Below are 14719 nucleotides of genomic sequence, written 5' to 3' on the forward strand. Positions count from 1 at the left end.
TAATTAAAAATTATTAGGAACAATTCTAATAAATCTAGAACCAGAGAATCTAACTGCGCTGTCTATTAAGTGTATTGCAGTGTTTAATGACGTTGAGGCGGAGAGTATTATTGAAAAGGCAATGCACAAACGCTGTGCATGGATGTATTAGGTGTATGGTTCTGTAATAATAATAATAATAATAATAGTTTGTACTTTGATGGAGGTCGACAACTGTGTAATTTTTTGTTTCATTTTGTTTTCAGTTTATAACACTTGAATTTGCTGTGAAAGTTCTGGATGAGTTATTTGTTCCTTTATATAAGGTAATTTATATAAGCAAGAATGGACAGCCCAGCGTTCGGTTTGAATCTGGGAACCCCACTTTCTGTTGGTGCGGAGCCGGACCCAGTGGAAGAGCAACATATTCAGGAACTTCAACGACAAATACAGCCGTCTCCTTTGCAACCACAGCAGCATGACATTCTGCATCCGAATCAAAGTCCCCAACAGCAACAAAGGAGTGCCACAGCAAGTGTCATACAACCGTTTTCAGCAAGCACGGGACTGACACCTCAACCTCAGAGTTTAATACAGCCTCAGACACCGGTAATTCTGTTTTTTTTTTTTTTCTTTTCTTTTCTTTTTAACCACTGTTTCCACTTGTGCTCTTTTTCTTATGAGTCCGAGTCCTAATAAATGGCATTGTTTAGGACACATTTTATTCTCTTTTCTACCACAATCAACATAAGCATTGGGGATTTCTTATCTCAGAAAGAGACACGGGATGATAAAAAAATTAAATGACCTTGATTTTATATTTTGTGATATATTAGAAACCACATCATGATACACGGTATGGTATTAAATGGATATTTAACATATATGAATACATTGTATCCATACACTATGTCTCTGATATCCCAACAATATCTGTCTTTGATGTCTTCACCAGCACCTCAAATTCATAAAATTTATTTACTATATTCCTAGCATTGGTGTACATGCCAGTATACAGTATAATGCTAATACATGCAGGTGTTCTTAGTTACCCTAACACAACACATGTAATTACTTGTTCCATGATGACTCCCAGCAGTCCTTGAAATCCCCAGCACCGTGCTTTCCAGGTTGCTGCTCAATCCTTTATCTGCAGATTCTTAATGCAAGAATAATCCCTGTTAATTATCAGATCAAGAGTATTACTTCTGGTTGCCTCTCAAACATGCATTGACTCATTTGTTTATTATACTGTCTCATTGGTGCTAACAGTGGCAGTTTAAACTTATAAATGTATAAATATTTATTAGTTAACATTTAATTAGAATAATGAAAAAATTTCAATTAATATTTTTACATTTAAAAAATATAAAAATTGATACTATGGAAATCGTTGCACACAAATGTTTAATTAAATTAAATTAAAACTTGCATTCCTTTGCTAAAACTTAAAAGTGTCACTTTTGACAATTTTTGGCCAATAAGTTAATTTTATGCCTTGTTCGCAATTTATTTTGCCCTTGAGAATAATCTTTCATATTGTGAAAGATTATTCTCAAGGGCAAGATTATTCACAAAGAAATTTGTGTATCTCCAGAAAGTGGATGATTTGCAACAATCATTTTTGGAGATCAGGACAAAGCTTTTTTCTCCCATAATTTTTTTTTAAATTCCAGCATTTTTCATGCATATTATTATGCATGAAAAATGCTGGAATTTAAAACCAGGTCTGACCAGGCCTGTTACGTTCACTGTTACATTAATACAGATGTGTTTAAATTTTGAAAAATTTGTTATCTTCTGGTATAATCTAACAGTTTAGCATTAGCAATGCATTAGCATTATAAAAGGCACATGATGCAAGAAAGCAAGCTTATATAGCATCAACTAAAAAAAAAAACAAAAAAAAAACTCTTATTTCACCCATCCACTCACTACAAATGTTTGTCAAGTTCTGCCTTCAATCTGTGTAGGCAATCAACTTCTGCAACAACAAACGGAAGTTTATTCCAGCAATCAACCACCTGCTGGCTAAAGGCAAACCTCCGCACATCTATCCTACAACTGTCTTTCCTCAATTTGAATTTATGCCTTCTCAGGCGACTATTCTGAGCAAGAGGAAGAATTCCATCAGCATTGAGCATGCTCAAACCATTCAACGCTTTATACACCTCAATCAGACCTCACAGGTGCCTAGTCTCCAGACACTAATTAGCAAAACTTAAGCCTTTCTTCGTTAGAGCAACCCTTTGTTCCATTCACTAATCCTGTTGCGCTTCTCTGTACTTGTTCCAACAGCTGTACATCCTTCTTAAAATGAGGCCTCCAGACCTGTATACAGTACTCAAGGTGTGACCTGTCTGTCTTATACTAGGGGATAACCACCTTATCCCTGCTAGAAAAATTCCTATCATTGTCAAGACACCATGAGCACTCTTCAGACCGTCTGCACTGCTCAGAAAACTTGATATCTGCCTGCACAATTACTCCCAGGTCCTTTTCATTCTCCAACACTGTCAGTGTAGTACCACAGAGTTGATACATTACTCTGGAGTTATTGCTTCCCATATGTAGTACTTTACATTTGTCAATGTTAAACTTCATTGGCCACCTCTCAGCCCATCTGCTCAAATTTTCTAGATCCTGTTGCAGCAGCTTACTGTCATTAGTGTTATTAACAACCCTGCCAACTTTCGTATCGTCTGCAAACTTGGATATTAAGCCTGATATAGAATCATCAATATCATTTATAAATACAGAAAACAATGGACCCAACACTGAATCCTGAGGGACTCCACTAATAACATTAGTCCATGAAGAGCAGTGTCCATTGATTACCACTCTGTCTTCTCCCACTCAACCATCCCTTTATCCATATCAGCAATTTGCCTTCAATGCCACACTGCTCCAATTTGTGCAGCAGTTTTCCATGTGCAACAGTATCAAAGGTCTTTCTAAGGTCCAAAAATATTATATCAAAATTATTTTTTCATCCAGTTCCTTTGTGACTACATCACAGTATCCAATCAAATTGGTCAGACAAGACTTTCCTTTAACAAACTCATGCTGCTTCCAAGCTATAACTGAAATCTTGTCTAGATGATCCTGCCATACTTCTTTAACCAGTGCCTCCATTAATTTCCCTGGAACAGAAGTTAAACAAACAGGTCTGTAATTACCTGTCTCTCCCTTTGATCCACCTTTGTGGATGGGGGTCACATTTGCACATCTCCAGTACATGGGTACCTCCCCTGAGTCCAAGGAAGCTCTCATAATTATGGCTAAGGGTTTATTTACTTTCTTTGCTGCCTCCTTTAATATAACTGGATAGATTCCATCCACCCCAGATGCCTTTCTTATGTTTATCTTCAACAATTTCTCCTGCACTTTACTGTAAGTTATTACAAGATTATCTAGTTTACTTCCAGAGTTGAATACACCTCTGGCATTCTCCTCCGTGAATAACCCCTCGGGTAAATGTAGATGCAAAATATTCATTTAGTTTGTTAGCTACCTGAGCAGGATCGTCAACAGTTGAACCATCAATATCATGTGGACCAATCTGATTCATCCCCTTTCTTCTAGAGTTTACATAAGTAAAGACTCTTTGCTGTTTTTCTTTGCATCCTTTGCCAAACATTTCTCATAATCTGTCTTCGCCTGCCTAACCTCCTTTGTGACTTGGTTACAGACCAGCTTATATCTGTCATAGGCTTTTGTGTCACCTGTTATTTTATATGTATCCCATGCATTTTTTTTCTCTGTTACATGCCTAATTAGTTCATCTGACATCCATTTAGGCCTAAATCTTGAACAATATTTCTTAGTTGGAATGAAAAGCCTAGTAGCTTCCAAGATTAATTCTTTGAATGCTTCCCATTTTGAATTTGCTGTTGGTAACGTCATCAGTTTGTCCCACTGTTTAGAATTGAAATACTGTCTCAGAGCACTGTAGTCACCTATTTGAAAGCAAAAACTCTTCCCTTTACCCTAAGGAGTGTAAGGAAATCAGGCAACAACTCAGCATTGTTGTGGGCCTATATGAGAGCTTGAAGGACAGGGTGGATGCCCTCGAAGGATCTAAATTGTAGGTGGTAGATGACTTTCATCAACCGGTGAAATACCACTACTTTGCTTATTGGAGACTTGAAGTGGTGAAACCCATGTTTAGTCTCTAGAGCAAAGTTTCCGGCATCCCCTTCCCCCCATACTTTTCCTTCAACTCATGCACGGTACTAAGTACTATAGGTTTTGATACCCCTCGTGTTTGGGGTTTTCGTAAAAAAAAAAAAAAAAAAAAATTGAGGGGCCCATCAAACTCTTAGCTTCCCACATCAACACCAGAGCTTGCACTTCGTCATCACGCAACACAGCGGCAATCCCCAAGGCAGAATACTCTGGTCCCACAGGAACTAGTAGTTGTTGGTGACTCTATTGTTAAGGTAACGGGGGACATGCTTTGTGAAAAGGATAGGTGGAACAGGACCAGGGTATGTCTGCCAGGGGCAAAGGTTGATGACGTAGAGCAGATATCATCTTTTAAGGGAACAAAAGGTGATATAGTTGTACACATTGGCACTAATGATATTAAGAGTAGGAGATTGGTAGAATTACTTAACAAGTACAGGTCACTGTTGAAAAAAAGCCGAGAATTAGAGTTGAATTTGAAAGTATCTGCAATTCTGCCCAGACACGATAGAAGGGAATATATGATGAGAGCCTTGTCGATCAATTTGGCCCTGGAAAGATTGTGCAAGGGTCAAGGGATAGCATTTTTTTCAGCCTGGTCTGTACTTGTTAACAGGAGAGACTGCTTTTACAGGGATGGGATACACTTAAATAGAAAGGGTGCAAGAATATTTGCTGATGCTATCGAGGCAGTGTTTGGTTGGTCGGAAAACTGCTAGCTTGGGGGGATACAAGGACTAGTAGTTTAACAGTAGTCGCAGGCAGAGGTGAAGGTGATTCTTGCACAACTTCTGTTAGAATAAGTAGCGACCTGGAGCGAGGGGCGTTGGGGGTTTCAGGGACGGATGGCAGTCATCGTAAAATAGGTGGGTATATGGGATGTGTTAGGGGGAATAGGAATAGGAGCATATATGCTTGCATGTATACCAATGCTAGAAGTATAATAAATAAATTTGATGAATTTGAAGTGTTGGTCAAGACATCAAAGGCGGATATTGTTGGGATAGCAGAGATGTGGTGTCACACAGATATAAGGAATGCAGAACTGAAATTTGGGGAGTATAATGTGTACAGAGAGGATAGACAGGATAGAAAGGCACTAGGTGTTATGCTGTTAATTAAGAAAAACATAAAATCTAAAGAAGTGCACCCAGTTGATATAGATGAACAGTGCACTGTTGAGTCAGTTTGGTGTGACATAAGCACTGCGAAAGCAAAAATAAGAGTAGGAGTGTGTTATAGGCCAAATGACTCGAATGAGTACAATGAACAATTGTACAGAGAAATAGAGTGGGCTAGTAAATTGGAATGTCTTATAATGGGAGATTTTAACTTCCCAGATATTGACTGGAACTTGTGGGTTGGTCACTCACACACTAGTTAGACTGTTGTGGATTTATTGGATGATTGTTTTCTGCAGCAGCATGTTCGAGAGGCAACCAGAGAGAGTAATACTCTTGATCTGGTTATTAGCAGTGATCATTCGTGTATTAAGAATTTGCAGATAAAGGAACCACTAGGTAGCAGTAATCACAGTGTACCGATGTGGGATTTACTTAAAGATTTAATTACCATCAGGGGTAAAGGAAAGCGTTTCTGCTTCTGTAAAGGTGAGTACAGTGGTCTCAGAAAGTTTTTAAATTTTGTACAGTGGGATCAACTGACGATGTTACCAAGAGTAAATTGTAAGTGGGAAGCATTCAAGGAATTAATCGTGGATGCTACTAAAAGTTTCATACCTATTAAGAAATATTGTTCAAGGTTTAGGCCTAAATGGTTATCAAATGAACTAATGAGACTCGTAACAGAGAAGAAAAACGCATGGGATGCATATAAATTATCAAGCGACTCAGAAGCGTATGGCAGATATAAGCTAGTCTGTAATCAGATCACAAAGGAGGTAGTAGTGGCATTTGATGCAATAAAGCAAGTGTATGAGCTTATGCAGCATCAGCCAAAAAAAAAAAAAAATCGCCATTCCCTCCAAATGCCTGTCCAGTTCCTCCTTAAATTTATTCAACCTATCAACTTCCACAACGACAGATGGAAGTTTGTTCCAGCAATTAACCACCTGCTGGCTAAAGGCAAATTTCCGCACATCTATTCTACATCTGTCCTTTCTTAATTTGAATTTATGCCCCCTTAGGTTCGTAATCTGAACAAGTGGAAGGATCCCATTAGAATTCAGCATGCTCAACCCATTCAAGGCCTTATACACCTCAGTCAGATAACTGCGCATGTGCCTAGTCTCCAGCCACTGCAATTTGCAGAACTTAAGCCTCTCTTGATAAGAGGATCCCTTCATTCCCCTCACCAATCTTGTTGCCCTTCTCTGTACACGCTGAAGTAAATCTTCAACCTTCCTAAAATGAGGCCTCCAGACCTGTACGCAGTACTCAAGACGTGGCCTGACCGTTGCCTTATACAGAGGGACAATCACCTCATTTTCCCTGCTAGGAAAATTCCTATATATCATTGACAAAACCCAATGGCCTGCCCTGGCAGCCTGTCTACATTGCTCAGAAAACTTCATATCTGACTGCACAATTACTCCCAGGTCTTTTTCATTGGCCGACCGGGCTAGCCAGGTGGGTAAAATGCCTGCCTGGCAACCCAAAGGTCGCGGGTTCGATTCCCGCCTCGGGCTTGGATCAAAGTACTGCAAAAACTTTGGGAGGTGCACTATGACCACAGAAGCCGATGCGCCAACAACTACCAAACCAAACCAAACCAGTCTTTTTCATTTTCTACCACCTTATGCTACACGTAAGGTGGTAGAAAATACCACAGAGAAATGTACCACACAGTTGGTACATTTCTCTGGGTTTACTTCTACCCATGTGCAGAACTTTGCATTTGTCAAGGTTAAACTTCAGTTGCCACTTCTTAGCCCACCTGCCCAAATTATCTAGATCCTGTTGCAGTAGCACACTGCCATTACTGTCATTAACAACCCTGGTAACCTTTGTATCATCTGCAAACTTCGACATTAATTCTGATATACCTTCATCAATATCATTGATAAATATACAAAACAACAGTGGACCCAACACCGAACCCTGTGGGACTCCACTAATAACATTAGTCCACTAAGAGCAGCACCCATTGATTACCACCCTCTGTCTTGTTCCACTTAACCATCCTTTTATCCATTGTAGCAACTTACCCTTAATACCATTCTGCTGAAATTTGTACAATAGGCTTTCTTGCGCAACAGTGTCAAAAGCTTTCCTGAAATCCAAATATATGATATCAAAATTATTTTTTGCATCCAATTCCTTTGTAACCACATCATAATATCCTATCAAATTTGTCAGACAAGACTTTCCTTAACAAACCCATGCTGTGTCTGAATTATTGCTGCAGTCTTGTCTAGACGATCCTGCAATGCATCTTTAACTAGTGACTCCATTATTTTACCCGGAACAGAAGTTAAACTAACTGGTCTGTAATTACTTGTCACCCTTCGATCCCCCTTTGTGAATTGGGGATACATTTGCACATCTCCAGTCTGTGGGAACCTCCCCTGAGTCCAAGGATGCTGTCATAATTATGGCCAAGGATTTGATTAGTTGCCTTGCAGCCTCCTTTAATATAACTGGATAGATCCCATCCACCCCAGGTACTTTTCTTATGTTTAACTTTAACAATTTCTCCTCCACTTTGCTCTCAGTTATTACAAAATCATTAAGTATCCTTCTACAATTTTATAACCTTCTGCCAAATTCAAACCTTAATAATTCCTCACGTGTGAATGTAGATGCAAAATACTCATTCAGTTTGTTTGCTATCTGAGCAGGATCATCAACAGTCGAACCATCAATGTCAAGTGGACCAATCAGATTCATCCCCTTCTTTTTAGAGTTTATATAAGTAAAGAAATCCTTGCTGTTTTTCTTAGCATCTTTTGCCAAGGATTTCTCGTAATCTGCCTTCGCCTGCCTAACTTCCTTTGTGATCTGATTACAGACTAGCTTATATCTGATATAGGCTTCTGAGTCGCTTGATAATTTATATGGATCCCCTGCATTTTTCTTCCCTATTAAGAGTCTCATTAGTTCATTAGATAACCATTTAGGCCTAAACCTTGAACAGGATTTCTTAATAGGTATGAAACTTTTAGTAGCATCCATTATTAATTCCTTTAAATGCTTCCCACTTAGAATTTACTGTTGGTAACATCGTCAGTTGATCCCACTGTACAGAATTTAAAAACTTTCTGAGACCACTGTACTCACCGTTATGGAAGCAAAAACCCTTTCCTTTACCCCTGATGGGAATTAAATCTTTAAGTAAATCCCAAATCAGTACACTGTGATCACTGCCACCTAGTGGTTCCTTTATCTGCAAATTTTTAGCAAGATGCAGTGGCTGGAGTCTAGGCACCTGCGCGGTGATCTGAATGAGGTGTATAAGGCCTTGAATGGGTTGAGCACGCTGAATTCTGATGGGATCCTTCCACTTGTTCAGATTATGAACCTAAGGGGGCATAAATTCAAATTAAGAAAGGACAGATGTAGAATAGATGTGCGGAAATTTGCCTTTAGCCAGCGGGTGGTTAATTGTTGGAACAAACTTCCATCTGTCGTTGTGGAAGTTGATAGGTTGAATAAATTTAAGGAGGAACTGGACAGGCATTTGGAGGGAATGGTGTGATTTTTTTTTTTTTTTTTAGCTGATGCTGCAGAAGCTCATATACTTGCTTTCTTGCATCACATGCCACTACTACTACTACCCTTGATGATAGTTACCTCTGTGAGTAAATCCCACTTCAGCACACTGTGATCACTGCCACCTAGTGGTTCCTTTATCTGCAGATTCTTAATGCATGAAGAATCACTACTGATAATCAGATCAAGAGTATTATTCCCTCTAGTTGCCTCCCGAACATGCTGATGTAGAAAACAATCATCCAATAAATCCACAAAAGCCTTGCGAGTGACCAAATCAAAGATTCCAGTCAATCTCTGGGAAATTAAAATCCCCCATTATAATACACTCTGGTTTACTGGCCCAGTTTATTCTCTGCACAGTTGCTCATTATACTCATCAGAATCATTAGGTCTGTAACACACATCTACTATCATTTTTCCTTTCCCAGTGCTTATGTCACACTACACAGACTCAACATTTCATTGTCCAACAACATCAATTGGATGCACTTCCTTAGATTTTGTGTTTCTTAACTAACGGCATAACCCCTCTTCCCTTCCTGTCGTGTCTATCCTTGCTGTACACATTGTACTCCCCAAATTCCAATTCTGCACTGCTTATGTCTGTGTGACACCACATCTCTGATATCCCAACAGTATCTGCCTTTGATGTCTTGACTAGCACCTTAAGCCCATCGAATTTATTAATTATACCCCTAGCATTGGTGTACATGCAAGTAAACATGCACCTGTTTTTACTCTTAGTTACCCTAACACAGCCCATGTATTTACTTGTTCCACTATGACTCGCAGCAGTCCTGGAAATCCCCATTGCCTTGCTTTCCAGGCAGCTGCTCAATTGCATTTCAATAGAAGCAGTGCAAGAATCACTTTCACCTCTGCCAGCGGCTACTGTTAAGCTATTAGTCCATGTATCCCCTCAAGCTAGCAGTTTTCCCACCCATCAAACTCTGCCTCGATAGCATCAGCATTTATAGATCCATAAACCTCATTTGGTTTTCGCCGATCCATTATCTCAGAGATGAACTCGTCGATCATAGTTCTTGATATTATGTAGCCCACAGCTGCATAGGCAGCTCTGAGCTTTATTTTCTATCCCTCTACAAGAGTAAAACTAGCATATTGCAAAATACTTTCCCTTATATGTTTAAAATATATGATTCTTGAATCACTGAGCAATGAATTCAGTGAGTGCTGAAGACTACACTCATGCATCACAAGATACAAGATCATCCACAGCAGCGTGCTCGTCACACAGGTGGTAGCTGTAATCAGTGACTGTTGCCTGAGAAATGAGAAAATATATTTTGTGAAAAGGATGGGTGGAGTTGGATTAAGGTATGTCTTCCTGGGGTAAAATTTGATGACAGTCTAGAGGAGATATAATTTTTTTAAGGGCACAAATGATGATATCATTGTACACATTGGTACTAATGATAAAGAGTAAAAGATCTGAGGATTTATTTAACAAGTATTAGTTAAGAAATGGAAGATTTACCTCTATGATGTCTTGTAGAACACTTCAGTGCTGATACTCGCCGTAGTTGAATAATTATAGAAATACCGTATTTCCCCATGTATTAAGATGCACCTTTTTTTCGAAAAATTTGGGGTCTAAAAACTGGGTGCGTCTTATACAGTGGTTTTAGATTTATTACTTGCATTTCCCGCTTTTTCGCACTTGTTGTCTTTGGGCTCATTGTTTCGCACTTGTTACCTGTATATTAGGTTACGTTTTGCCACGTTCTGCCCAGAAATGGCTCAGAAAAGATTTTCGTACAGTGCTGAATTCAAGTTAAAAGTGATCCAGTTTACAAAAGTGAATGGAAATGGTGCTGCTGAACGTAAGTTTGGTCCTCCTCCAACTGAGAAAACAATTCGAGACTGGCTACAGGAAGAAGAAACCCTACTGAAAACGCCACGGCAGAAGAAGGCCACGAGAGGCAAGTCAGCAAAATGGCCTGATTTAGAGAGGGAATTGAAGATATGGATTGAGGAGCAAAGCACAATTTGAATTCCTGTGTCCACAAAGATGGTTCAGCATGAGGCAAGAAGAATTGCTGATGAAAAAGAAGTCACTGATTTCAAAGGAGAACACAATTGGTGCTTCATGTTCATGAAACGGAATGGACTAAGCATACGTACACACACCAGACTTGCCCAAAAGATGCCTGAAAGCTATGAGCAGAAGGTCCTTGAATTTCATCGTTTTGTCATTCAATGTCGGAAGACACATCAGTTTGAGTTGGGACGGATTGCAAATATGGATGAAGTCCCCCTTCAATTTGATGTCCCAAGTAACAGAACTGTTGATAAGAAGGGGGTGAAAACTAACTGTGAAGACAAGTGGACACGAAAAGAGCCATTATACAGTTGTTCTAGCTTTTTTTTTATTATGAAATCTACAAACACAAAAGGTATCAAAACCTATAGTACTTAGAACCGTAAGTGGATTGTTGTGCCGATGGAACCAAGCTGCCTCCTATGCTGATTTTCAAACGCAAAACAATGCCAAAAGACGACATTCCTCAAGGAGTGATTGTCCATGTTCATGACAAGGGTTGGATGGATCAGGATGGAATGAAGATCTGGTTGGAGAAAGTTTGGAGCAGGAGACCAGGTGGGCTCTTACGCAAACCTGCCCTGTTGGTGCTTGATCAGTTCAGGGCACACATAACAAAAAATACAAAGAAGATTGCTGCAGAGCAAAACACAAAACTTGCCGTCATACCTTGACATCCCAGCTCCAACCACTTGATGTCAGCATTAACAAACCCTTCAAAGCTGACATGAGAGACGAATGGAACCAATGGATGAAGTATTCTGGGGACAATTTTACACCAGCAGGAAGAGTGAAGAAACCAACCATAGGAGAAGTTTGTACCTGGGTGAAAAGATCCTGGGATAATATCAAGATTGAGATCGTTGTCAAGTCATTTAAGAAGTGTGGCATTTCAAATGCCAAAAATGGAACTGAGGACGAGGCAATATATGAAGACAGTGATTCGTCATCAGACACAGATGAGGACAAGCTAATGGATGAGAGTTTTGACAGTGGTGAGTTGTATGAATTTTATGATGAATAAAACTTGAGTTCAATAACTTTATGTAATAAATTTTTTTTCAAATTTTGGGTCCCAAAATTAAGGGGCATCTTATACATGGGGAAATATGGCAGATTACATGTATTCCACTCCCTCTTAGACAAGATCAGTGACCCAATGCACACCGGAATCAGAGACCCACGGATTCCAAGCCACAGACCCCAAAATACATCGAATCATCGCCCCAATCTTTGAGCGAGAGAATACGATATGTCCATATTTTAAAAACAATTTAAATGATTTGAGACCAAATAAATACGTAGTGAATCCATGTTCTTAATACTTTAAAAACTAATATTAAAACATAAAAAAATTTAAAATCCTCTAAAACATTGAGACTAAAGAATTTTGTTACTTCCCTGAAGCGGACAGGGTTTTTCAACCAGGGTCATGATCACAGGAAAGTGAAACCATCCTGGCACATGCACGTGAAGGATCATGAATCTGAGATGGGGTAGAGGTGACGTACATTGAGTGAATTTTGATGTAATTTAATTTCAAGTGTCTCCATAATTAGCAGTTTGATGTAATCATGTTGGATGCTGAGAATTTTTTCTTCATTGAATAGAAAGGTGTGGCCTTCACTGATTGCATGGAATGAGAGTTCTGAAGCTGAGGAGCGGGATGAGAGGACAGATGTTGAATGTTGTCTCATTTTCATATTGAGCGTACAACGAGTGGATCCCTGGTATGAGGAGTTGCAATCCTTGCAAGATACATTGTAGCCTAAGTCATTTAATTGGTATGTGGAAGGGAATTGGACTCTGTGGTTTTTTAGGGCAGCATGTAGTTTTGTTTTGGGTTTGGCTATGATTTTGAATTGTGGGTCTTCGAAAATACTATTTAGTTGTTTGAACCATTGTTCAATATACGGTAAAGCAATAAAATATTTTTTTAATGTTATTATTATTGATAACAGAAGAGGTATTGCGTAATCTGTTTTTTGCTTGTATCCTTATTTCGTTTATAATAGGAGATAACCCCTATTTTGAAATCTGTTTTTCAGTGTTTGTATTTCTGTGTTTAGGGCTGATTCAGATGTTGAGTATTTGTAGGCATTAAGAAATTGATTAAGGATGACGGGTCTTTTATAGGTGAAGGGGTGGTGGCTGTTGTAATGAAGAAACATACCAGTGTTGGTGGCCTTTCTGTATACCACCTACCAGTGGTGTAGCTATGTTTTTTGGGCCCTTAGGCAAGAAATCATTTTGGGCCCCTTATTTTTATTAAAATAAAATTTAATTAGGTATAATATAAAAAAATATTAAATCATTTTAATAACATAAATATTTTATTTATGATTTCTTTATAATTTTATAAACATCAAAAACATGAAAATTAATATTACAATATGATACTACTTATTAAATACAATTTGACAAACATAAAATTATACTGTAACTAATAAATTTACGAAAAAAGCTAAAATGTTACTTTACGTGCTTTTACATTTGCGAAATCATTAATAATATCTTTTAAATCCATTTTACTGTCATATTTATGCTCAATAATCAACACTGCAAGATTGCAGTCTGCTCTGACCAATAGCATTTCTTTTATTATTGATACTAAATGATCTTTGGGCAGAGGCAGTTGACATGGGCAGGGTAAAAAGTAACATAAACAAAGTAAAAATTTTTGAATAGTCATTTCCAGGGCACTATATTTTGAAATTAACAAATAAAAAAATTGTCTAATAGACATGTCTTCTGATAAATCTTGTTTAATAAGTGTGATTAAATTACAATATTGAATCGGCAGTTGTGGAGAGAGTACAGATGAATACTTTTTTTTTATGAGATTTTCACTCACTTAATATATCACCATTTGACATGTTAATTAATTTTTTCAGTTCTTGTATTGCAAAATAATTTTTTACTAACTTCATACTTTTGAAATGATTTTTAATTTATATTATAATTTTGTCCAAAACATAGTAAAAAACACTGATTTTAAAAACTGATCTCTATTATTAAACAAAAAATCTGAAACTAATTCATCTTACTGTCTTTTAGTTCAACGTTGTCGTTTGTCTTCAAATTTCCTTCGCAATTTGCTCAGATTTGTATTTAATTTGTTTGTATGAATTTAAAATATTTTCTAAATTTTTACTGACTCGATCCAATACAGAAGTACATTAATTAAGGTCTATATCATGCTTCTGTAGAGTTTTTGAAGCATAATTAATTTTGAACAACACGTTACTCCAAAATATACAAATGAAAATAAAATCAAATGTCATCATTTGCTTCAATATTCTAAGCCCTTTGTCTTGGTCTGCTTTTTTTAGTTGATTTAAGAATCTAACAGATCAGCGAGTAGGGTTGAGTTTTTTTAATGTAACTTCAGATTCCCCAATAAATTTAGAAAGAAGTTCCCACCTTTTTGTACTATTTCCAAAAAAATTATACAAATTTTGAAGAATGTCAAAAAATGATGAAATGTTATTACAACAATTTAAGCTATCATTGATAACTAAATTTAAATTGTGACTTGCATAATGAATGTACTCTGCATTTGACTGGATCCTTTTATGCGTGACTGCACACCATTATAAACCCCACTCATGGCATTAGTTCCATCATATCCCTGATCATAACATTTTCCATTGAGAATATTTAGTTTGTGTAATATTTTCACTACATTATCCGTCATCATTTCTGCCGAATGATCATGTCGTAGAATCCTAAAAATGTTTCACAAATTTTTTCATTTTCGTTGTGAATTACGTAAACATGTCATATAATAACACTTAATTGATCTATTTTTGTGAGA

At 37.7% G+C, this 14719-nt stretch overlaps 1 protein-coding gene across 4 annotated transcripts in view; it reads left to right on the plus strand.

The window, feature by feature from the left end:
- The first annotated feature begins 200 nt into the window (after window positions 1-200).
- Window positions 201-14719, plus strand: part of Tbp (TATA binding protein) — a 131755-nt gene continuing 117236 nt past the window's right edge. For 3 of the 4 annotated variants that reach the window (XM_090379831.1, XM_090379830.1, XM_090379828.1), the window contains exon 1: window positions 201-588. In XM_090379831.1, coding sequence (XP_090235957.1) covers window positions 325-588 — 264 coding nt within the window. In that variant the 5' untranslated portion in view covers window positions 201-324. Of the gene's footprint in view, window positions 589-1716; window positions 1733-14719 lie in introns of all 4 variants that reach the window. The other variant, XM_090379829.1, reaches the window with a different exon arrangement.

This window comes from Mastigoproctus giganteus, chromosome 8, assembly GCF_048544385.1.
Source record: "Mastigoproctus giganteus isolate SK-2022 chromosome 8, ASM4854438v1, whole genome shotgun sequence".
In the NCBI taxonomy this organism is placed as follows: Eukaryota; Metazoa; Arthropoda; class Arachnida; order Uropygi; family Thelyphonidae; genus Mastigoproctus; species Mastigoproctus giganteus.